The sequence below is a fragment of the Melanotaenia boesemani genome, chromosome 17 (genome assembly GCF_017639745.1).
Source record: "Melanotaenia boesemani isolate fMelBoe1 chromosome 17, fMelBoe1.pri, whole genome shotgun sequence".
Classification (NCBI taxonomy): Eukaryota; Metazoa; Chordata; class Actinopteri; order Atheriniformes; family Melanotaeniidae; genus Melanotaenia; species Melanotaenia boesemani.
Window position 1 is genome coordinate 17,296,054 of NC_055698.1, and position 26,693 is coordinate 17,322,746.

Consider the following 26,693-nt stretch of genomic DNA (forward strand, 5'->3'; position numbering starts at 1 on the left):
TTGTGTTTTAAGGCTGCACCCATTTTCCGCATGCTTTTTATTTTTTTGGCGTTGCTTGTTTTCTCAGCCCATAAATGCCGACTTGTGTGCCCCACTTTAACTCATGTGCTAAACGTTGTGACCATAAAAGTCACATGATATTTCTACAGAAATTCACTTGTATTGTGGAGCGTGTCAAATGTATCGTGTTAAATTTTTTATTTGACAGTACATTACATAGAATATACATATAAGATATACATCATGTACTACAGTAAACAAATCTATTAAAAATGAACTAATGTATTTCAATATTTTCAATTATATTAACAAAAACTTTTTATTTCAAAATAGTCATTTCAATACGTGATTCAAGATAACTAAAATAAAATTAAATATATTCAACCAGTATTAGAATAATACCTAAAATATATAAACTAAGCAATGAATACACATTAGCATGTTATAGTAAATAATAGTTTAAGAATATTCCTTTTCGTATTCTAGGATTTATTTGTTTAATAAGAAATTAGCAGCTTTAAAGTATGAAATAAATGCTTACCCATATAAGGAAGTCATGTGACCATTTGAATGACAAACCGCCATTCTCTGGGGAGCCCTTGAGTTAATACAAGCCTACAAGACCTTCTTACATATCAACATGTTTCTTGATCCTGTTTCTATTCTGTGTCATCAAACTGAGTTCCAGCAGATGGCACTCTTTCATACGAGCGCATCTCTTTATCTATGTGTGTGTTGTTTGTTTTTATGTGTTATGTGCTTCACATAGTTGGGTGTTTGGTTTCACTGCTTTTCAATTAAGAGCTTTACATACAGCGTGTGAACAAGAGTGGAATTTAACTGATTACAATATGGTGGAAGGTAATAGGAGAGTATATCCCTCTGGGTTTATTCCCAAAGGGGCGCTAAGGCTGATGCGTACAATTGCTGTGTCTATTTCTCCAGCTCTTACACGCATTACCTCTAAACAGGGTATCACAATCAGAATGAAGCTAGACAGTTCTGTGCAGGGAAGAGTAAATAGTGTCATTTGCACAATTTGCACTTCATGGAGACTGCTCTTCTTTTCCTTTAAGGGTTTACAATTAGTTTATATTTCTCTCTTTGTATATCTTTATAATGTTTACTTTTTTATTACTAGCAAAATGGAAGGCTTTTAGAAAATTTATTGTACGTGTCTGAGCGCTTGTTCGTGCATAATGACAATAAAACTGATTCTGATAATAATATATCCTCCCGGGTATGGAATTGGGAGTAAATCTTTCAAGTATCTTTGATTTAATTTACATTTTTACTCATATTGTTTGAATAAACTCTGATTTCGCTGGCGGAGGAGCAAGGCCTGACTGGCCATCAGGCATACAAGGCCAAGCCTTTTTTTTTTTTTTTTTTTTTTTTTTTTTACTAAGTGTACTTGTATTCGTAATAGTCGATAACTTTTGGTAAACAAAACTGCTAGATCGACCCCGTTAGTCATGACTGATTCTGGGTTGGACCAATTACAGCCGGGGGGTAATGCCCCTCCTCCTTCTTTGACCACGGCTGTCAATCAATCAATCATACACAGAGCGAGGAGAGAAAATTGAATAACAGTAAAATATGGAAATGAGGCGCGGAAAAATTAGAGATAAAAAGAGACAGGCCCTTCAGACAGATGCTTTTGTGGCAAAATAACACATTATTCATTTTAATATTCATTAATGATCATGTCTCACCTCTATTCCTCTCTGTCCTAATTTCAGGATCCCATCATATGTTGTACATTGTTCAGGAGGTTAACTAAACCAAGCAGCTTTTTGGTTTCTGCTAAGTACTGTATAGAATAATAGGACTGGGAAGATGGTGGAGGTTTGCATTTATCAGACAAGTACATATACACCAACAAGAAAGTGTACAAGCACTGTCACAAGAAAGTTTGTTTTCATTCACAGGGTTACATTGTCTTTTCATTAATACCTGTTGGGCGAGTCTCGACTCAAAATGCCCTGGCTGATTTTTTTGTCACTGTCCAGCCTTGCGTAGGAGTAATTGAACTTGACTGTCAAGTCCATTGTGTCCTTCCCTACACATGTTATTTTCTCAAGGGGAGTTTGGATGATGTGTATGGGTATATTAAATTGTAAATTAGCCCCAGGTTAATTTGGTTAGCCATCTCTTCTTTGGGTAGATTTGATCCTAGAGTGGATTTGGGACTGTTTTAGGTGATTATTGACACATTTAGCCTGATTCTGTATGAGCACTTTGACTTGGTTCAGTGTAATAAGGCCAACTGCACCATGCATGGCCCGAGTTATTTAATTATTCTGCTGGATTTGTCCCTATTATGGGGCCAAGCAATTTTGGATGGGTGTGTTTTTATTAAGAAATGTATGTATTTAAAAAAATGCAAAGATTTTTTTAACCTTTGTTTATACAGGCAGTCCCATTGAGACATGCAGTCTCATCTACAAGAAAGACTTGCATGTCTTGGGATGCACATAAAGCCAAGAGCCACCATTTGTAGCCTGTGCAATTAACAACAGCCAAAGGATGAGACAAAATGCAAGTTAAGTGTAAGCAATTATTTCAAATAAACAAAATTCCTGCTTACACAAAATCCTCCATCCACAGATAAAGCAGTATTTTTCACAGAAAAAACTTTATTATTATTATTCCCATAATTAAAGAAAAAAAGGGAGGGAGGCAACTTCTTCATATTTAGTTTTATCCTTTGCCTATAGCTGAAGCAGTATTTTTCATGTTACATGTTGTTTTAGATTTTCATAATTCAAGAGAATAAAACAAATCTTCATTTTATCAATATTTATGTCCTAAAATCAGACCCACTGTCTTCATTTGTACATTTTTGGTATCTGTTAACTTGCTAAACCCAAAATAATCTGTGTAGTTACTTTAAAACAGGATTATACTCTCTATTTAAGACGGAAATGGATATTCGAGTTTGTGTTATGCAGCCAAAAAACGACCCATACAATGACGTGTCCACGACGTTCAGCTGTGCATTGTTGATGGTGTAAAACTCGATCCACGTGCTTGTCGATGTTTACACTGCTGCGTGATGACGTCAAAACAGCACCCCACCCCGCACGCCGAGTTGACATGAGGGAACATGAGGGAGAGAACAGGAAGACCTTCCCCAGCCAAGTGAACAAGATATACACTCTGAGCATAAAACATCCAGAAGCTATTTTCAGCCACACAATGGAGGATACAGAGAAAGGTAAATTACTTACTTGATTTTTGGTGTGGCAGTGTCATAACCGACGTTTTGAAACAACTTTATCTTTTGTGAAAGTTAACCAAACTAGCTAACTATGGGCTGTGTCTGACGTTTGCCTTGGGGGGACGTTTATTTTTCGAGTTACAATTGAATGAGCTATCTAATTTCTTATAACTCAAAAGAAAAAAGTTTTATAAATTTATTACCAATATAGCGTGCTAACGGTCTAAAAGAAAACACGGAGGTGCTATATTACACAACATATGCTTCAGCATTTCACCAACGGACGAGTTCCTTTTAGTAAAAAGATAACGAGGAAGTTGCCTTTTGTTGATGAAGTTGAAATTAGACTGTGACAGTTGGTGAAAAGGAGTTTAAAGTAACTGCTCTGTCCTAAAAACGTATACAAACGGTCACAAATGTTTGACAGCGCACGTTCTCTCCCTAAATGTGTGGATTAGCCAAGCTGTCATGAACGGTGGCAAACAAGTGCACGCATTTTCTTTGCAAGTAGCACAGGTGGTATGCTGTGAACGCACACCACCTGCCATAACTGCTTCATTTATTTTCCTCCATCCACGTGGATATTCCTGTTAAGCAACCATTAGCTTTAATACTTATTCAGTAATGTGCTGCACTGTTGAGATAGATGCTACTCATTCACGGGCACGAGTTTGTGCTGCAGTTGAAGAAAAGTTGACGTTTGGTACAACTTTTATGTTGGACGCGTTATTCTCAAAAACAATGTTCTTTTGGATTTGTGTGCTGTTCTTGTGAAAGCCAGAAAAAATGTGCACCTCAAGGGGATGGTAGGGTAGGGTAAAGAAGTTCTGACCTCTTTTTCCCTTCAGCAAAGACAATTTCTACCCCCTTGGTTTCATATGTGTAATTTCCTTATGTCTGCATGTTTCTTTCCTTTTGTTTTTATTATAGAAGAGAAATACATAAAATGGGTATTGTGTCCAGGCTGGGCTGGTATCAGTTATGTTTGAATATTTGTATTTCTTCATTACAGACTAAAAAAATTGAGTGAGACAACTCTGTCTCTTTGTAGTTCTCTGTCTTAGGACACAGTAGTTAGTAAAGCTCAGAATAGCAGATTTAGTTGCATTTGGTTTATGGATAGATATTCCTATTATTGAGAGGCTGCTGTGCTTTGCATATCTTTTAAAGGCTTGTGCCTACTACATGACATTTATTTCTATCATGTGTGTACATGTGGCAACAGTTCAGGCAGCAAATAGCTGGCCCTTTTGGAAAATGGTAGATGCTATACCTTTCTTTTGCCATATTATGGACTGATATATATCAGAATCAGAATATTATTTAGATTACCAAATGGCAAATTTACATGAAAATTACTGTACCCAAAAAGAAAAAGAAAAAAAAAATCACTTGAGGATTTGTTTTTCTGCAGCCAGCAGAAGTACATCTACTTCCTACCTGTCACTGCATCACTGTATCACAGTAACAATTGTGTTCTCTTTCTTTATGCTCCTGTTGTCATGGTAACAGAGCAGGGTTAATTTCACTTTCAAACTTGGATGCATCTTTCTTTGGTACTTGTATTCACCAACAGTCTTATATTTGACTGTCCCCAGTATTTGAGACTGAAAAGGGCATTTTAAATTGTCAGATAATCAGTTAATTTTACTCTGCATGTAGGCATCTTTTCACACTCTTTTCAGTATTTCAAATGAAGCAGTGCAGATTCAAGAAGAGAATAGAGACAGGTTAACAGGTTGTAGCAGGGGAAGGTCAGTGCATATCAAGTTACTGGTGCTTCTCAAAGGAGTCTGCTCTCCTTTTGATTGTGTGTCGGAGAGCCTGCTACATGATATTTTAAGTAACAAGCAACTCTTTCTTTGAGAATTTCTTTGGTAATTATCATTTTTATATGTTTGCTGTCTTGTACAGGAATTATTTCTTGTGCATACTTTGGACATGTGATTTAAACACAGTGGAAAGATGAGATAACCTCAGATGCAGTGGTTCCTCGCTTAAGAATTCTTCTCCAAAATGTTGAATTAAACATGCTTTTTGCAATTATGTTGGTCCCTGTCTGTTGTTTGGCTGACTCCTGTTTTCAATATGTTGTACTTCATGGATGGAAGCTTGTAATTTGGACTTAAACAAGATGTTAAAAAATGACAGTTCGGCCTACCAGCCCATCTTGTTTTTCAACTCACTTGTCTAATAAGATTGATCATGAGCAGTCGCCAACAATTTTGCCTTATTAGATTTCTATAAAGCACAACTGACTGCTTTCAGCTGTCAGAGGAAGTCTCTCACAGACGATGTTGCCTCAGCAATGCACAGCTGATTTGTTTGAGCAAGAAATTAATTTAGCAGAACAAAAATCAAACTAAGTATGTTTTTGTATGTTTTTCATGTATAAGTGATTTCATGGTAAATTCTTGTGAAGTTCAGTATTTTGATGTATGAGTTTGTCACAATCCTGACTAAACGAGATGGTAAATGTAAACACTGGCTTATATAGCCGTGTTTAAGGTCTGATTTAAGCTTTAATGGTTTTTTATTATTAAGTGACAGAGCATTTTGGTAAATATCATAGCTGTAAGGTTTGAAAGTTTTCTGGATTTATGTCAAAAGTGAACCACTCTCTGCAACAATACATGTATGCAGATTTTCTGTACTGGCCTGTTACAGATTGCAACAACTACTAAAGTACTGTTTAATATGATTTGTTGGATTATGCCAGCTGATGTTATGTCTGGATGTCTGTCAGAACCTGTTTAGAGATGTTTGTTCACTAACACCATAATTAAATCTCAGAAAACCTCAGTGGTTGTGGTGTCGTAATTTGCTTTAAAAGGAGGGGTTTAGTTTTTTGATATAAGTGGTTACTTAAACTAGGTACACAAAGGCTGTGTCTGAATGTCCACCCTGCTCCCTAACCCCTCGTTCACTATATAAGGCTGCACTACATAGCGCACTACATAGTGCACTCATTCTCTTGGCAATTTGGACACGAAGCTGCCTATGTTTTTTGTCGCCGCAAACCACCTGACTACCGCCGTCACCACTGCAACCACAACCCGCGTCAAGATGTCATTCCAAATCCAATCCAAAGTTGTGTGTAAATATTTTTTTATTCCTTATGTTGTATTTTACTCTTTGTTTGCTTATAGGTAATTTGGCACAGATCAATTTTTTCACCTCCTTGCGCCATGTTGAGCTTCTGCCCACAATGCACTGTGGTCTATATTGACCCGTCTAGTGACCCTCGATGCTCACTACTTTTCAAGATGCACTGTGGATAATTTTGAGTGCCCTACTTTTTTCTCTTTGGACATTCGGACACTCCGACAAAATGGCGTGACTCCTATATAGGGCACTATGTAGGGAGTAGGGTGCACATTTGGACACAGCCATAGAGATTTTCCAGCTGTTTTTGTTCCCATTTTGCCCCTTCCTGTCCAAGGACGGTAAACGCCCAATTATCCTGAGTCTTATAAGATTTTCCTATAAAATTATTATTTGGTTTGAGGTGTGTTTAAGAGCCAATTCGTCCAGACAATCTGCTCCGAAACGGGTTGTAACTGACAATCGGAAGTATTAAACATGTTAAATATTTACGACCAAAAGTCTTCACGTGTGTGTGAAAAGACGACGACTCCTGAATTATGACTGTGGATTGTGACTTGGAACAGAATGTAGCCAATCAGAGAGCAAGTTGACTGAGGAGTAAGAAAGGATATAAAATCCATGTTCATGCTGTCTCCAAAATCTTATTCTTTTCAGTTCTGGATTTTTCTGTTAACAATAGTCTCAAAACCACCATCATTCTCTCGTCTTGTATATCCTCTTCCATGCTGGATGGTTTTTTCCAGTTGTTGCTATGGTTCTTCTTCTTCATTTTTCTGGTTGTTGCCATGGTTCTTCTTTATTTTTCCGGTTGTTGCCATGGTTCTTCATTTTTCCGGTTGTTGCTATGGTTCTTCTTCTTCATTTTTCTGGTTGTTGCCATGGTTCTTCTTTATTTTTCCGGTTGTTGCCATGGTTCTTCATTTTTCCGGTTGTTGCTATGGTTCTTCTTTTTCGTTTTCTTAGATCACATTTGGTCACGCGAGATTTTTATGGCTCGGAGGACTAGACTGTAGATCGGTTGCGGTACAGCATTGTGCGTGTGTTGTTCTGTGATGAGATTATCGGAGCACACCACACACAGTATGATCAACACTGTTAAATGCCAGATTGTTTTTTTCTTCATGTGCGAGGTCTCGAAAAGATAAAAAAATCTCATCAGAATAAAAAAAAAAAAATCCTTCTGTGTGTGCCAGGCTTTAAGCGTGACCACACCAATCATATGATTGAAAATACAACATATTAATTATGATGGATACAAATATTATAGGCTTTAAAGCTTTTCCATTTTCCTTGTTGATTACGTTTCTAGCATAGCATTGGATCAATGTAATGGTAATACTCACAGCATCTTTGACAAGATAAAACCAGGCAAAAATACAAAACAATACTTTCTACTGTAGCACAGTACAGTTTTTAGATTATCTGGATCAAAAAGATCCTCTGAAGCCATTTCATTCATTTGCTGTCAGTACAGTTTTCTAGAGAATTTATCATGAACTTGTGAGATTTGGCGTAGCAGTGCTCTGCCTAAAAGTGCTTGCATCCTACCGACTACCTTCCAGCATGACGCTGTAGAGAGAAAGTTCAGGTAACTGGTAGATGGAGTACAATGTGTAGCCTATTAATTATCAGTCCTAAATAACTGAAGATTTAATTGTCTAATTCAGTTGCATTGCAAATGTATTGAGTTTACCAGCAACGCTCTTCATGGTAGTAAGTGAGAACAACAAACACCATGCCCAAACCTCCTGTTTAAAGACAAAACTAGTTAAAACTTCTAATTAACTTTTACTGAGGCAGTGTCGCAAGCATGACCCCTACTGAGATGTGATTGATACAAAGCAGGTCCCACTAAAAGAAATATTTCTGAGTGTGGAGAAATTTATTTGTTTTTCACTATTCTCTTGCTTGTACTTTATATTTATATTAGAGATGGGTTTAGAAGGACAAGTAAGAATTGTTAACATCACCAGTTTTCTCTGCATCTGTTTTAATATCCAGAGGAGTAAGGACTGGTCCACCCATGGTGTCACAGTTTGATTACTTTGCACATAAGGGACATTGAGGAAATAAGTATCTAATATATGTATGTCAGATAAGTCTGCATATGTCTGACCTACGTTTTGTTAGGAATAAATGATGTGACATGGTAACATGGTTCACCATTCTGTGAAAGACTGCACACTGATTTAACAAATATAATCAGAAACAGTTCCTTCCTTCCTTCCTTCCTTCCTTCCTTCCTTCCTTCCTTCCTGCCTTCCTTCCTTCCTTCCTTCCGCTACTTTCACAGATGCAATGGTCCTATAATGTTTTAGAGATGTTCCAGGATTTTGACATGTTATGTAAGAATACAAATGTCTGTGAGTGCTTATCTCAAGCTGAGTTGATATTAAGTGGACAATACTAACACAAGTACTTACAATTCCTCTCTTTTTCTCATAAAGTAAAAAAGTTGTAAGTTCACGAAAAACATTTTTTTTTTCTCTCTCTTTTTTTAAAATAGGTCCCTAGTCATTTATTGGTGTGTAGGGCAGTATTTTAAGGAATGGCTTGTAGATGAGTTGGTTTATACCACTCTAATCTCTGTTCTAATGTCAAGCTGACAAGAAATAGACATGTTATGTTCTTAAATACCACATTGGGCACATTTCAAACAGTATAGATATTCATCTGCATAGGAAAAATTCATATTGACCAGCATCTCACAATTTTACAAATATACACATATTAACCGTAAGACAATTAAAATGAATGAAATAAGAATATCAATAAAGATTTCCCCAGCCAGTCTAAAGACAGGATCTGCTGAACCTCTCAGTCCTGCACCGCATTGAGATCAGCCTCTTACTGCAGCTGCTTCTCTGTCCTGTATATATATATGTATGTATGTATATATATATATATATATATATATATATATATATATATATATATATGTTCTATATAAATTCAAATTTTTAATCAGATTAATCACAGCTTACAAATTAATCACAACTATGCCTGAAAAATGCCAGTTAACAGAAAGACCAAAGCCTTTCATAGCCAAAGCATAAGTCTTTTCTACCACCTGTCAGCTACTTTGTGAAAAAGGAGAGCTCCCCTGATTTGTATTTTAGAGCCTGTTCATAATTTCACCTTATTCATGGCCCCTAAATGAACCATGAACCGCTAGTTTCCTCGCTCTCAGCTGAACAGCAACGTTTTTGCAACACTATGTGAAAAGTTTGTTTTGTTTTGGGTTTTCTTTTAATACAGGAAAAATCCAGATGTTAAAATCTCTCACCAATAAAGTATGGGTGTTAAAAGGTATAGGTGTGACGACGTCAAAACCATCCATAGAGCCAGCTCATCTTAATAAATGATGGATGCTGTGCATGCGTTCAGTCGTTAAAAATTTTATTTGTACATATAATAGGGCAGCAACGATTAGTCGACGTTGTTGACAATTGTCAACAATAAAAATAGTAGACAATGAATTTACCCGTCGGCTATTGTTGGCAAAAAAAAAACGTACAAAATGAAACATCGTCTTGTTCCATATCTCTACTGAGAGTTGCACATGCGCCGTCTGGGGAGAAATATGGCGGCGGACCAGGGAATAAAACGGCGGCAGAAGACTTCAAAAGTCTGAAATAACTTCCCCTTAAACTTACAAAATAAATTTAAATACATGTGAGATTTGTAAAGTGGACCTTGTGTAACACGGAAGTACTTCTGCAATGCTCGAACATTTAAAGAGGAGGCACGTCAGACTTACATAACCTCATGCAAGATTTCAAAGCTGAAAGTGAAATAAGATCCATTTAATAATTATGAGATGCATAATCCGATTGGTCGACTAGTCGTTTTAATAGTCGGTGACTAATCGACCATCAGAATAGTCAATAGTTGCAGTCCTAATATATAAATATAAATGTATGTGTTTATGTATGCCTGTGTAAGAATATTTGTAGATTGTCAAGCTTGATATCTACCTAGAGACATTTGCAGGTGAATTTTATTAGCTTAGAAAGGATTATAGTCACTGCTTCCCCCCCACTTCCAGTCTGTTTGCTAACCATCCACTCAGAAAAAGTCTAGGTTGGATACACATGTACAGTGTCTGTGTCCTGTTCAATGCCTTTCTTATTGTTTTCCCATGATGCACATCTCATGGGAACTTTATGGGCCCTGTTGATGCATCCACAGTCATCCATGTCTCATGATTCTTGTTTTAGGCTAATCATGTGACAGGCTATGCTTTGAATAGTAGGGTAATTGATCTCATGCTGTGCTTCATTAACCACTTTAAAGTGGCCGTTTGCTCCTGGTTACAGTCTAGGTGGACTGATACTATTGGTTATTTTTTGTGTTCTTATCTCTTCAATTAATGAGGTAAACAATTCAATCCAAAAACATGCTTAAATCTGTTGGAGAAATTGGCTGATTAGTGACTTTAATTTGATCATTTTTAAATATTGTTCAATTCTACTAGTCCTTTTCTTTTTAACAAGTGTCACATGAATGAGTGCCTCTACTGGTCAGGAGAGCTGCAAAGATGTTTCAGTGTTAGGCTCAGACTAGAGTTTCCTCATTAACATAACATTAACTTACATGTTAAACATTTACCTTTAAGAAATATTTATTATAATTTATTTTCTGTTTTTTATTATTAATATTGACCCCTTTTGTTATACAATGGCTTTCTGAAATATATAATTTTTATTCAGTTTTGTGCCATAACGTATTCTACTCAAACTGAGAATATTAGCTAATTGTTTGTTACATGTGCATTTCATTAATATGCAGTCCATTATAATTTTAAAATTATTTGTTTAATTTGTTGTCAGCAAGTTATCTTGCTTTTTTTGTAGCACCTTATAAGCTCTTTCAATCTGTATGTGAGGGATACAGATGTAGGTGCCTTGTCACAGTGGTGAACACAGGGATCCAGATAAGGTTTACATCATTAAGAGTTAATTATTAATTAATCCACTCAACAGAGGCAGCTGTAAGACATGCATTCACTATAAACAGATTAGAATATGTATGTTAAATAGCATTACCTTTTCCATTCTGAACGACCATTTTACATTGGCAGTAAGACTGTCACCTTGTTTTCAAAGTTTGAACATCTATTTGAATGTGAAAACTTTTTGAACAACATAACTTTGTTCATATTAAAAAATAACAGCATCTAGTGCTTTAGACCATAAAAGGTGTAGATGAATGTAGCAGACCGTTACAAGTGCTATAACTATGATCCTGCTCAGATCACTCTAGTATTAGCTTGGGTGTTTTATTAAAAATTCATTTAGATTTGACTTTTTGGAAAAAAGTGACAGTCTTCATATTAACAGTGATTTAATTTCAAGTGGACAACTCTAAGAACAAAGGTTCACACACTGGTGTTAAAATGCATCCTTACGTGTTCTGAATGACCAGGTGTGATTGGATTTTCTTCTTTACCCGCTTATATGGAAATTAACACTCTACATTTGTCAGGCCCTTTTCAGATAACACTATGTCTATGTCTAAAATATGCCCGTTTTTATTGTATCAACAAAGAGGAAAAGTAAATGCTCACTTTTTTTTTCTTTGCATTTTTACATTAGGTGATCACTTTAGTTGTAATAATCAATATTACATCAAATCAGGACCTTTTAAAAAATCTCATTTGTGCCCCCCTTTTCCTGGTCATTGCCCCTATCTGCCCCCCCATCAGACCTTTTCTAGACCCGACCCTGCATAACTGAAGGATAAATCATTTTACCACCTGTCAACTACTGTTGGTGAAGGGTCTTTCTCTGATTTGTAATTTAGAGCCCGTTCATAGTTTCTTTCACCACATTCATGGCTCCTTAATGATCAGACCTGTGTCTCCAACATCTGCAACAATGATTTAGAGCTGTGGCTTTCAAACTGGGGGTTGGAACCCCCATTGTATCTGTAAGATAATTTCAGGGGGTCGCCAGATAATTAAATTATATATATATATATATATATATATATATATATCTCCAATATTATTCAAATAAATTTGGGATTTTTTTCCCCCCAGGGCTGGCAAAATTAAATTATAAATGAAGAGATAAATCTTTGAAATTAGCACATTAAATTTTTAACATATAAACAAAGTTAATATACCCGCCATATTAAAAATCTGAATTTGACATAATCTCTGTGAAAGAAGCGGATTTTGGGCACGTAGGTGCCTTGTCACAGCAGAGAACCACCAAAAACCACTTCATTCTCCTTATTTATGAAGATGCTGAGTTTTCCAACTTTACATTTAAGGGATGGCTGCAAGATAACACATTTGATATATCACATAATTCATCAACAATATATATAAAAAATAAATCACAGATTTAGAGAGGACATCCCCTTGCTTCCTTTTGCTGTTTCACTCTTAGGTTAGATACCTGAACCTGATCTATCTTCATAGATGTGTTCATGGCTGTCTGATGACTAGTAGATTTTACAGCTGTGTCACTAGCAAACCTCATAAATACTGAAAAGTAATATGAAATAAAGGTAAACAGTATCTAGTTGAGGAGGGTGTTATCAACATTTTTCATTCTTTAGTGTGATAGTGACATGGATCTGATTGACATGACACTGGTAAATTTAGCTTGCTATTACTAGCCCATCCAAAAATATTCTGGGGTAAATATGTGCCAGTGTAAATCATGAACCGCTAGTTTCCTGCTTCTCAGCTGAACAATAAACAAACGCAACAAGAGAGACGGTACAGAAAAGCTAATCAGCTGATCACCGACAGCCGTCATGATTCACAGCAGGAGAGGGAGGGGAGAGGATGAAGTTGCAGCAGAAAGAGAGAAAGGACCGGAACAGTAACGTTTGTGCGAAACTACGTGTAAAGTTTTTTTTTTATTTTTTAGTTTTGTTTTTTATATGGGGGTTTTAAGTGGGGGTTTTAAAACATCCTCATCTCCTAGCATAGAGCTAGCCGACTCACCTTTTTCCACATGGCCTCTAGGCACCGCCATGTCTCGCCGTCATTGATGGATGCTGTGCAACTCAATAAGCCCAGTTATGAGTTATGAGTGTTATGTGAGAAGAAGAACATCAAATACATTTTTTGTGATGTTGCAGAACTTGACATCAGTGCACCTCTGCTGATAAAAATCATATATACTAAAGCCTTTAATCCCCTACCATTCCAGTGGTTCAACGGTGGGTCGTCAACAGCTTTGCTTTGCACACACATGCTGTGTTTATGTGGCTTCACATACAACTGGAAAGCTGAGATTCTTGTGATTTCATTCATGCAAAACATTTTATAATTTTACCATGTCAGATGCAGTCATGCCAAGAGCAGTCGAAATAAAAAAATACTCTACTAAAGCCTCCTCTTAATAAACAGATCGATATTTTCTAAACAAAAATGGTCTCCTTTTCTTTAACTGATTCCTGACAATCCAGTTCATCAGAAATATTTAGTCTCCTTTAAATACTTCAACATGTTTTGGCAGATTCCTGTTGCATCATTTCAAATGCGTTTGCAGCTGTGTGTAATCTTTAAGTAGGTGATTCCCTCCTTAAAGATCCTTTTGCTATGTAAACCTATTTAATGCAATATTTTTTTAATTTACCCAGCGTTGTTTGCATTTGTCTGACACTTCACTTGAGACTGTAGGAGCTTCCACGAAATGTCAACATTCTGCAATGGCTAGCAAGAGTCCATGTCTCAAGAAAGTGTGTGTCCTTGTGTGTGTTGGAGCGGTGCTCACAGCTGCTTTTTTCATGCTAGCAACATTTAAAGCTAATCATGTTATTTGCTGCTGACAAATGGGAAACATAGTTTGTCAACATGAAAAGCAAAACCATCTAAGTTAAAAAAAAAAAAAGAAGCTGTCCTCAAATGATTAGCAAAGTTCTCTTAAACAAGCTTAAGCTTGAAAGTTGATGGTTGTTAATATGACGCAAAGTCTTAGAGGGTTGGCTTAAAGTAAATCCTGCAGCTGGTATCATCATTATTCTTTAGTGTTGAGGAGGAACTAAAGAGCTACTCTGTCTTTTGAATATGAAATTTTTTATGTCTTGGTGATGCAGACTGAGCCAAAACAGTTTAAGCCATTAGTAGACAATTTCACTATTTAGTAGGTGTTCATTATTAAGTATTTATGAATACCTTCCATGTTAGCATAGTACTAAATCAATTTAACCTTAAAGTTTTATTCATGATTTTTCTCTTTGACACAGTTGATCTTGGAATTTGTCCCCCCTAGTGCTTCAGTGCTGCCAGCATAGTGCCTCTCCTTGTCTCTTAATGTGAGGCATTTCCTGGAAAAGATCGGCACAGACTTGCTTGTCTGACTCCTCAGAACGGAAGAATGTTTGTTGAAATGGATTGAAGGAACTCAGGGGAAAAAACAATTTGCTTTATACGTTTAAAATGAAGCTCCTCTGAATGTAACATATTTTTACCTTTTATGTTTGAACAAATGGTAACTGGTGACATTTATGACCTTACATCTCTTCATTCTTAATGTTCAGTGTTCACCACATTGTACTGTCTGTCTTGATTTTGGCTGTTGCTACTGTGTCAGAATTGATCAGTGATAGTTAAATCAACTTTCTTGTATACATCCTTTCACAAAGCTAAACAATCTGAGGATGTCAAGTCATATTCTGAAATAATGTCACCAGAATGAGTTTTTACTTTATTTTAGCCTTCAAAGTCTCAGTGTTGAAAAACATTGATGATTGTTGTGTGTGTATTGTAATCCATTTTTGCACAGCTGAATTCTCTACCTTAAACCCTAGCTGACTCACTTGTAATACACAGTGTGACATAACAAAAAGACTAAATTCAGTGTTGGTGAAAATGTTTCTTTGAGCATTTTCTGTCTAATGATGGTTCAGTAAATATCATTGTGGCTCAGCAGTGATGCATATACTAGCTTGTATGAACACACAGTGCGCTTTCTTTAGTATACACACAATACCCAGTGTGGCCTCCGGCATCTTCTCCTTTCCATTCTAGCTGACTAGCATTACTGCTGCTCCAAGCTGGACTGGCCAGCCTGGATTAGCGCTTTGCTGTAATCTGGGACACTGCAGATTATGCTTTTCATCTAATGCCTCCCCTACACACACACACATCACATGACTTTCCCCACACAAATGGAAGCTCTCTTATTTCCAGTGACTGACAGGGAGTGAGGAAAGAGTCTGTAGGGACAAACGAGGGTGTTGAAAGCAGAGTAATGCAATGCTGCTTGCAGCGCTAGCCACTGTTAGCACATGTGCTACTTGTGGCAAGCATCTGAACACGGGCGACACGGAATGGATGTTGAAAGGATGGACTGAGAATTGACCTTTGGGATTACAGTGGAGAGGAAGAGGGAGTGTGTGTGTGTGCTGCAACAGCTGCTTGAGTAGGCAGGTAACTTATTAACAGCCAGATAGGACCTGGGGGTTTACAACACCTTGGCCTACTGAAGAAATGAATAATGAAAACGTGGTGTTGCTTTAGTTTCACTCCGAGCTTCTGACTACCTAAAAAAAAAAGCCAATATAAAACCTCCTTACGTGTTCCTCTCCATCACATAATCAAGAGTCCAGGGTGCCGTAAACAAGGAAACACAGAAACAGCCAGCACGCGGCTGGATCACATGCAGACAATCAGCACTTGGCCAGCTTTGCTGAGGTAGTGTTGGTGGCAAGAAGGTGCTTGTCACTTTGACCAACAACACACAGCAAGCTGTAAATATGGAACCTCTGGAGGAATACCACTCTCCGTTTGACTTTGAACAAGGAGTCAACGCCAGCTACCTTTTCCTCTCTCCAGCCTACAGCGACACACCACCCAGCTCACCAGCTGTCAAAACCAGAGGTAATCACAAGAAGGGAAAGGGAGAGGCCGAGTGCAGGATGTGTTGATGTGTGTGTTGTGTGTGTATCTGTGTTCTGAACACAAAGACAAAACGTGGCTTCTGGTTCATTGAACAGGAAGAATTTCGGGGAGCACAAATTGTAAGGGGGAGGGAACAAATGATAATTGTTGGTGGTGTGGGTAACAGCTGTCTTTGCCTATTTTTATTTCACTAATTTAATCATTTGTTTTCAGACAGGAAAACATTGCGTGTTTATACACAAACCTCTGTTTTATTATAGTATAATATTTAGCCTTGTCCCCTAAATACTTTCATCTATACTGCCTTTATCATTTCCAAAACTAGCTGTACTCAGATGTGTGTGTATGTATTGGGGAGCCTGAAGTAGCTTATCAGCATATGGAGGTGTAACATTGAGTGTCAGATCATGAAGTACAGTGCGATCTATGCATTGGTTTGATGGATTTTTTACATTTTGCCCAATAACAAAATTGTTGGAATTTGGCCACCTGGTTGTACCATCTCCACCAGTGACACTGGCTCATTCAGTACATCACTGTTCTACATTGAGCCTGTAAACACATATTCAAGGTAATATTAGTGTTTGTCAAGTTGTGTGTTCACTTTTTACATTAACCATTTATAGACAATGGACACTAATCTAATTGTAAATACAACAGAACGTGTGTCAGTAAATACTTTACATGTATTTACTCAACTAAAAATTTATTGCTGTAATTGAAAGAAAGTATTTACATGCTCAGTTAAACTACAAAAAGCTTGTAAAATATACCAGCTGTTAGCTACAGTGATGAAGAATTGCGTGTTTCCTCTGTTCCATGGACATGAGGGCTACTTAGCTCTGCTGTGTCTGTGTACATTCATGCACAATGTCATTGTACCTCCTTTTCCTCTGAGCAGCTACTGACTTTACACACTCATTTAAGGCTTACAGAAACTTGTGCAGAGCAACTTCCAAAGTTAGGAATGAGATTGTTTCTGGCTGCAGGATCTACAAAATCAGATAGAAATTTGGTTCCTGAGTGGCACAAAACAGGTTTTAATAAGGAGATGCAGTTTCTAACTCAAGTACTATTGTTAAAGATTTGAATGACATGTTTTGAGTGCCGTCTTTGTAAAAAGGTGTGTGTGTATCTGTTTTGTAATAAGAAGAGAGAACATTTATATATGAGCTAAGAGCCTGAGGGAAGCTACAGTGTTTAACTTCTGAGAAATATTGGAAGTGGTTTCGAGATTAAAGAGAATTGTCTTTGTATTTCTTATCTAGTTACTGTGATGCCCACTTTTCTTTTCTCTGTAAAATTATTTGTCACCGATTCTCACTTCTCACAGCATCCTCTAATGCGTAGATATTTTGCATTTATAATTCCATGTGATTGGACAGCTCTCCTTTTTTTCTTCTTCTTCAACAGTCTCAGGTGAGATGTTGGTGCGTGACATAAAGAGGGGTTTGGGGTTTGGAAGTGTTTGGTATGAGGTGGGAGTGGGAGGATAGATTAGGAGTTGCATTCCTCATTTTTCTGCTGTGAGTATGAAGTGTTCAAAATAGCAGCACTGTTAGGTGTGTGTACAGGGGAAAAGGAGCATGTATAGAGAAACCAAGTACAAACAAGTTATAGTAATGAAACCGTGTGTGATGTGATACAGGTATGATTCTGATCCACAGCTATATTGTTTTTTGTAGGCAGCAGTTCTTGTCAATAGCTTGAAAAATGCTTATATAATACAAACAATTTTAACAGTTTGCCAGTGTAAGAGAATCTAGTTTAGTTACAGAGGGTGATTTAGTCTGTTATTGTCAATGGAATTTATAATACTGATTTATATAGCCATCATAGCCATAAGACTATTAAATGTACAATTGCAAGTTAGGCTATATAACGGAATTGTCAGGATCATATATGTACTCGTGTTGTCAGGTCTTAATATGGATGTCTAGAAAAAAGAAACAAAACATGTTGTAAGAAACTTTGAAGCAGCAAATGCTCAGTCTCCTTTAGCCTAAATGTTGGAAATAGCTAGCCTTACTCTGTTTCCATACAAACATGCTATTCAGTAGGATAAAATAACCCTGGAGCCTAAGCAGGCATAGGCTTCCCACAATGCAGTGCAATAGTGAGACTTTTACAATGCCAGTTAGCCTATTTGTAAGATTTGCTGCTTTAAAACAGGATGTTGTGCAGTACCGCAATGGCTGGTTGCTGGTTGAGTCCATAAACCACATTTGAATACCATTTTGTATCTAAATAGCTCTTTTCATACTAACTTTAATACCTCAAAGAAGACTGCCTCGTCATGCCGCCTCGTCAGCTCATCTCTACTCTGCCTGGTGTGTGCTTTCAGATTACATGTCGACGTTAAAGAATTGAAAGTGTGATCTGTAACACAGATGCACATGTATCTAATGTGGACTGTTCTGGGATATGGGCTCTTTTCACACAGACACATTTGACTGCTAGTTCACCCCTAAATTCCTCCAGACATCACTGCTTTGCATTCCAGCTTGGTGGCTGGCGGTGAATGCAGCCACTTTGAACAGTGGTTTTAATAAAAACAGACCTTCTGCAACACTTTTCAGAAGCCTCTTCTGAGCACTGTTTTAGTCAGCTGTTGGGTTTGCCTTGTACAATTTGAAATCAGACTACCTCTGAGACTGATTGTTTAACCCTACTTTATCCCCTTGGTACACCTTGCAGGAACACCCAAAGCGCCTCGCCTGCGACCCAGTGAAATGCCAAGGGGTTAATTTATTCCAGGCCCAGAACATCTTCATCTGCTGTGACTGGCAGATCCAAACACACAGACACACACGTACATCCAGGATGTCTTCATGTAGAATACCCTATATACTGCTCGTGTGTATCTTGTGTACCTGTACAGTTTAAATTAAAGTGTATGTGTGCAACATTGTGAAGCGTTTATCCCCCCTGACTTGCGTATATCTTTCAGATATTCTTTTACTGTCTTTATTTCTCCTCCTCATCCTCCAGAGGAGCAGTCTGATAGTAACCAACCTCAGCCTGTCTGCTCATGCCACCTGTTCAAAGCAAGCATGGCCGCCTGCATGTCTTTAGAAATATCACTTTGATCAGTTCTGTAGTCTTAAAGGGACCCATGACTTCCAAAGTAAGGAGCTTTCATGTATTTTTTCTGTACCTCTCAGGTTCCCAGGAGCATCCAGACTCAGTCCCAGAGATGGGCGAGGATGCAGTAACATCTGTCAGTCCATCTTCTCCACCCGCCATGACAGAGGAGGAGCGTCAGGAGCTTCAAGAGGAGTTGGCCAAGGTCAGAAGGGATCGGGGGATTAAAGAGGGTGAACCTCAAGTGTTGAACATTAAAGACAGTGTTCTGTGCAAATAAGGAAGATGGTTAGGATAGAATATGAACATTTGTGTTTCATTGTTTTCATTTGCAGTGTCAGTCAAAGGTTTGGACACACTTACCCACTGAATTTAATGTGAAAATGTGTCCTAACTTTTGACTGGTACTGTATATGCAACAGTTTTTATACCTGACTTTGTCCTCTGGTTACTGGACCAGCTACAGGAGAGGACAGTGAACAAAGTGAATATAAACTAATGCATTTGAACTTTTTAACTCATAGCTTTCTATATTAATATCTTGTGTCCACACTACTCCAACATTTAAAGGGATCTTTAAACAATAGAACATTAAACTAAAATATTATACAGAGACTTTTATGAGATTGTAATTTCAATTTTTTAGTCTGGACCCCTTTTTAACGGGCTTTTCTTCTTTCTGTGATTGAGTCTGGGACTTTAATCCTTCTGAAATATTTCTTTTTGATGACTGACTTTAAACTCATAATATGTTTTAGTCATGTTCTCCACATCTTTCCTCCAGTTTTAAAATAGGCAATAATACTAGGTCAGACTTGTCCATAAAACATTAATTCTGATGTTTTATGTGTTGTTTTTATTTATTTGTTTGTTTATTTTTATGTTTACAAGTAGAAATTATCTCAGGGATTTTGCTTGAATGTTAGCCAGAACCAAAGTCCAGACATGGTTGTCTTGGTGGAAGACATTTATTACTTATATATGTTGTATAAGGTCTTAATAAGTTCAAACAAATAAGTTTAAGCAAAGTTTAGTGACATTTAGACTCAAATGTTTGTACGTGTGTTTGCATACATTCAGGTCGAGGATGAGATCCAGACTCTCACCCAGGTTTTGGCTGCAAAGGAGAAGCAGCTGGCGGATATTAAGAGGAAGCTGGGCATCACACCTCTCAATGAGCTGAAACAGAACATCACCAAAACCTGGCAGGAGGTCACCACCTCCACTGCGTAAGTAGTCACCCACCCGTTTACCCATGACTGAACAGCATGTAAAGTTTTACTGAATTGTTGTGATGTCTGTCGAGCTTTAATTTTTCAACTTTTACCAAACTTTGAGGTGCCTTTGTAGTGTCTCACTTTTTTATTTTCAAATTATTCGTTGTATCCATCACACTTCTGTGGTTTTATTCTAAATATGGTAAAATGATAGTTTGCTGCCTGCACTACAGAGAATTTGTCTCCGCTAAAGGAGGAAAAAGATGTCAGTGCTGTTGACAGGTTGCCTCTGGCGTATGTGAAACTTTTTGATGGGATATATTTTGGAGGAAATGAGCAGCATTCTGATGTCAGGCTTAAGGAAAAAAAGAAAAAGATATTAAAGTTTAGTTCTGACCTTCATGCCTCTTTATTGTCTTTGATCCTTCAGTCTGTTTTATCACACTCATATCCTCTCTGTTTGTGGCCCATCCCTCCTCCCTCTCTCTCTGTCTGTGTTTCAGCTATAGGAGGACATCTGAAACGCTGTCTCAGGCCAGTCTGAAGGCTACAGCTGCCTTCTCCAACATGGGCTCAGTCATCAGCAGGAAATTCGAGGATGTCAGGTGAGTCAGATGACATCATCATGACAACTCAATATGTAAATTTAAAGGCATGCTATATTTTGCAAAACTTCTGAAACACCACAGCATGTGTTGCTCCACACAGCCGGTCACAATCCGAGAAATATTTAGAAATCCTCAGGTTTGCTTCCTCAGGGGTGGGGGCTAACATGACTAAAAAATGCTCCTACTGTGGGTCCTTCCTGTGAGAAGAAACAGAGAGACAACAAATGAAATTCATGAAACCCTCATGTTTAAGTAAGAGCAGTGACCTCCATATCTCAAGCTCCAAAACTGGTCTTGTTTTGCCTGCTTTATGTTAAAAATTTAGAGCTCTTAATAAGTTAGCTTCAGAACCAATAAACAATTTAAGTGTAAGCACACCACAAATTCCAGGATCTTACATCAGCATTTGGCCTCTACGGGTTTTGGTCTTTATCTAATATGTTTAGCTAAGACTGCCAAAACTGTCTGGCTTGTTATGACCAACTATCAATCTTCAATGGAGATAATAACTTCTTTACTGTTCTGCCAAATGTTCTTTCATTTAGGAGTGCAGTGGTGTGTGCATCTCTTGAATATTTCCAAATTTTTTCCAACTGAACTTTGCATGTTGGCAGATTTGAACTTTTCATATATTTATGTGATTCATAAATCTCTGCTGAACGGAATTAAAGGAGTTCTGTAAATGTGCGTCTTTGCATCCTTGAATTTATGTATTGTTTAATATGGTGACATGAGATTCAAAAGTTTCCAGAAATGTTGGGAGACTGCTAAAATCTTTATTTAAAAAAAAAACAAAAAAACAGGATGAACTGATTTGCATCGATAATTTGCAAATCAACTCCTAATCAGACACTTCACAGACTTTACTTTAGTCCATATTGAGTTAATTTGAGCCCTAAGAAGACCACTGCCTTTTTAGATCTTGTTAAAATCAGTTTTTATTCCTTCACATTGTAAATTTTTAACTTCCATCCATCCCTTTTCTATCCTGGCTTAATCCAATTCAGGGTCACAGGGTAAATTTTTAACTAGCATAACACCATTCAGCAGCAAACTGTGCTCGCTGATGTTTTTCCTGAATGTGCATCTGCTCATGCTATGCTTCTATTAGCTTTCAGCTTTTCATCCAAGTTTGTTTTCACTTACATTTTGGAAAAACTCATGCAGAGTTATGATACTGTTCCACCGCATGTTGTTTTTACCGTTACGCAGCTTTTGTACCAGCTGTATGGCGGTGTGTTGCTGGCATGAATTTCAAACTGAGCTTATATTAAAACATCTACGTTCTACGTGCTGTTGCAGCACTGTAGGGTTTGCACAATTTACAAATCATTTGCATACTGGTTGGGTTGCACCCCCATTATAAACCTGCCTCCAGCTAAGTAACAGTAAAATAACATTTTTAATTAAAGTGCTGTTCACAATACAGGTGTTCTGTCAGAATGTCAGAGCTTTCAGTTGTTTCATTCAGACTTGCTGATTTAAAAACAAGCAGTCTGCTCAGTTTGAGCTCCACCTCTCATTGATCCGCCTCAGGTCCTAATCTCTCTTCTTCTTGTCATCCTCCTCCTTTCTGGATTATTGAGCTGCAAACAAGATTATTAGCCCCCTCAAAGCTGCTGTGTGCTGAGAAATGCAGCCTTACAGATGAGCCTGAGCTCAGAGATGGTTTGGAGGGGTTAGGGTGGTCAAAGGGCGACCTGGGGGTTAAAGACGTTATGTGCTCTTACATGTGTGTATGAGCTTTGTGGTCATTCTATGTGTCTTTAATGACCTACATATGATAAGCACATAGCCTCTGTTATAATATACAATACAGTTTTGTTTCTTCGTGTCTGTGCATGCTGTCTCTTAACTAACACCAACTTTTTTTCTCCACAATGCTGTCGGATAGCTTACAATCAATACAGCACTCTGCTAGTATGCCTGCCATAAGGTAAGATCAGCCAGAAAAGTTCATGTAGATGTGATCGGTGGACAAACAGTGCCTATATTTTGATTTAAACATGAGGCAACACAGTGTTGACAACTTTAGAAAAAGGGGAGCAGCAGCTTTTTATGTTCTAGGCGACTTGAGTGTGCACCTTGTGGATAACGAGTGAGCGCTTCTATCTGCTATCAGCGGCGCTGCAGCTTTAATAATCTCACTCAGCCAGGCCACTGTTTCGTCAAGCTTCCCGAGATCTAGCAAAAATCTCATAAAAAATAAGGAGATAAAACCAGAGGCAGCGTCGAGCGGCTGTGAACGGGGAAACACCCGCCTTCAGAGACCCACAAGTTTCCTGAATGTAGACGTAATTTTACATTAGTTCTCAGTTTCTCAGTACCTTTGCTCAAAATCAACTTGATTATTGATCAATATATTTATTAAAAAATGTTTCTATTCATGCCTATGCCACAAATGACCTGAAAACACACTGCTGCTTCTTCGTCTCGTCCCTTTTATTCTGCCCTCATGAAAAATAACACCCCTCAGTGAAACAGAAAGGAATGGGGTCACTTTAGGAATTACTGCTTTGTGTGTACAGAGTATCAGATAACATGATATCCAAAAGTTGTGCTTGCAGTGGACGACCAGCTCCTTCCTCCTTTTAAAGGGAAGATGTGTTGCATGTGTTTGCTTCCCCAAGTTTTACTGAGTGTGATGAAGTCACCTGTAGGCGTGTCTGTGATTGTGTCACCTACTGTTTTATGTCTTTTGTTCCTTTCACAGGAACGCACCACCTTTCAAGTCATTTGAGGAGAAAGTGGAGACACTGAAGGTAACAGATTAATAAAGTGTGACTGCAGACAGAGCTTTGCCGTTGCCGTGACCCTGATGTAAGATTATTACTCAGACACCCACTGCTTTCCGGCACAGGAAACTTTCCTCACAGGTTTTCTTCAGTTATAATCGTGCTTCTTTTTTTTTTTTTTTTTTTTTTAACTCTGACATCAAACTTTAGTCTGATGTCTTGAGGAATAATCCTTCACTGACACCGTTGAACATGTGCTGAACAGCAACTACTGTTCCTCACAAAGTAACGCCTCGCTGATTTGTGTTGAAGCAGTCGCTTTGCAGACGACCTGCCGTGACTTAAACAGACATGAAGACCAGGGAACAGATCTACACTTAGTTATTATACAAAAAGCTAAAGGTAGCCACAACAGGCCGTCTGCTTTAGTGTTTTCTTGTGTATGAGCTCAGTAACAGGAAGAAACTGCTGTTTGTTTTCCTAAGTTATTCATCCTTTTTCTATCTGTGTGGGTAATAGAGCTAAATAATAGATTTTTTTTCCCTTCTGATTCAGACTAAAATCACTCCATCAACCACCAGCGATCCGGGCAACCAGGACGACGGCAGTCCAGCAAGCAGCGAGTCTTTGATCAATCAGCCAGAGGATTCTCCCACCCCTGACCCGCTGATGCACTGAGGCCAACCTAACCCCGTCCCTGACCTCCTCTTTCTCCACTTGACCCTCTAACCTTTTGGCCATCGACCCCCCCACACCCTATACTCTTATGCGCCAGTTTCCATTTATTGGAAGCAAATTACTTAGAAGCCTTCCCTGTGATCTAATTGTCTGCTCTTTTCTTTCACACGTGTGCTCACTTGTTAACTTGTGTGGAAACTGAAAGCATGGGATGGGTTCAGGCACGTGGTTTTGTGCCTGTTGTGCACATTGAGTGTGTTTGGGATCGTTGTGAGAGAAACCTTCCCTGCTGTGTTTTTTTTTTTTCTTTCCCATGCACTCCTTTTTTCTCTGCCTTTGTTTCTCCAGCAAAGATCAGATGCCAAACATGCTCCAGTTTGTTGTTTCTTTATCAAATTATCACCCAGGTTAAAAATTGTACAATGTTCACTTAGTTTCATTCAAGAAGGAGTGACATAAATTTTTCTTTTTCTTTTTACGTGAGCCAGGTAGTTATTGGCCCTGCATTATATGTTGGTGTAATTGTTATAAACAGTTTTGTGGTTTACCTCCAGTTTGGATTTATTCTTGTTTGCTGTGGGTTACCTTTATGGGCCAAACTGTTCTGTTTCCATTTTAGACATCATACAATAGTCATAACACTGTGTCTAAATAATATGAAATTGCCTTTTTGTTTCATAGAGCACAAGTATGACCCCATGTTGTAATTGCTCAGCTTTTTGGGTCAGATTAAACACTGTCATGAGTGCAACTACAGACTTAAAAGTAGGAACACATTTAAAATGAACAAATCCCGTCTATTGGGAAGCTATGCACAGCTACAGGAAAACAGCCAAGATCAGCAGAACAGTCAGAGCAAACACAGCGTCGATGTTCAGCCTTGACCCGAGGTGAGAGCGAAATAAATGTCTCTTCTACAGCCAGCCAGAGTCAATATTTAAACACCCGTCCATTGTTTCAGTGAGGGAGGTGACACCTATCCTCCCAACACTGTGTGTAATATGCTTACACATAGTCCAGGCTTTCCCCTAATGTTTCCCTACGTTTTTTTTTTTTGTTTGTTTTGTTTTTTGAGGTTCATGGAAAATTATTAAAAACTGCTTGTTTTGATTTAGTGGTTGCATACTGCATGAAACAAGTACTATATTTTGCAGTAATTTTCTGCAACATTAAACTGAAATCAGATCAGAGTCATCTCAGCGTCATCTCTCTGTGCTGTTGTTTATATCCTAAAAACTATTTAACTAGTGAACAGTTACTCTCATCAGACACCTTGTTTTTTTCCAAATGACTAATATGCACAGGTCTACTGATGAGTTAAAGTTAACAGAGCCTATTTGAACACAAGCTTGACTAAAGTGAGGGAGTCCAAACACTTGAACCAGCCTGGTACAAGTCCTCCCCTGCTGGTGGACTAGAGGTGCAGCATGACTGTTAATCGCCTCTTAACAGCCAGTCTGAACTCTAGTGATGCAACTCGCCAAACAGACTGTGGATCAGGCTCTTGGTTTCTTTATTAACGTTACTAAAGTATCTTCTGTCTCCGTGTAACACTATTTGACCTGCTTCACTTTAAGAGAATTTGGTACAGCTTTTTTTTTTTTATCTCTGGCATCAGGATTTTATTTGAACACATATTTAACATTCACATATTTTGTTCTGTAAGTTGTTTTGTTCTAAGCAACCGCAGTGAAAATGTGCTCAAATTAAAATACTTTTAAAGGAACCTGCTTTGGTCTTCACTGACTTTTGGGGTATTGTTCAGGTCCAAACTACCAACTTGATTAATGTTGGCATGTTGTTCAAAGAACCCAGATGGTAATGAAATGTGTCAAGCAGGTCTTAGATGTTTGCATCAGAACAAATATTCATGAAGGAAAATGCAAAGACAAATGTTTCTAGTATAGATCTAAAAGAAAAAAAAACATGCTGGTTGTTTAAGTGAAGCAGTTTTACAGAATTAGTATCAGGTTGTGTTAAAGATTAATTAAAATTCCTTTTTACACAAACATGAGTTCAGAGAATTGGTAAGAAATCAAACGAGAAGTGCAATAATTTTAATTTAGATGAATATCTTCCTGCTTTTCCTATCTTCTATGTTTTTTATGGAGCTAGAGAAACCCTGTCACTGGGGATCAGGGTTCACAATAAACTTGGTGTTCCGGGCACATC

General features: G+C 37.9%; 1 protein-coding gene across 1 annotated transcript; it reads left to right on the plus strand.

Annotated features, from left to right (window-relative positions):
- Window positions 1-3,068: 3,068 nt before the first annotated feature.
- tpd52 (tumor protein D52) lies at window positions 3,069-26,244 on the plus strand. Its single transcript, XM_041966885.1, has 6 exons — window positions 3,069-3,220; window positions 19,364-19,488; window positions 20,364-20,512; window positions 21,004-21,105; window positions 23,822-23,870; window positions 24,399-26,244. Exons 1-6 carry the CDS (start codon window positions 3,100-3,102, stop codon window positions 24,519-24,521), a joined length of 669 nt encoding a protein of 222 aa, XP_041822819.1. The 5' UTR covers window positions 3,069-3,099; the 3' UTR covers window positions 24,522-26,244.
- The last annotated feature ends 449 nt before the right edge of the window (window positions 26,245-26,693 follow it).

Bases quoted from the DNA above. Each gene is read 5' to 3' on its own strand.
- tpd52 (XM_041966885.1), top strand. From the start codon at position 3,100: ATGAGGGAACATGAGGGAGAGAACAGGAAGACCTTCCCCAGCCAAGTG. The intron at 20,513-21,003 runs GTAAGTAGTCAC...TCTGTGTTTCAG, and splicing joins GAGGTCACCACCTCCACTGC to CTATAGGAGGACATCTGAAA. The intron at 23,871-24,398 runs GTAACAGATTAA...CTTCTGATTCAG, and splicing joins AGAAAGTGGAGACACTGAAG to ACTAAAATCACTCCATCAAC.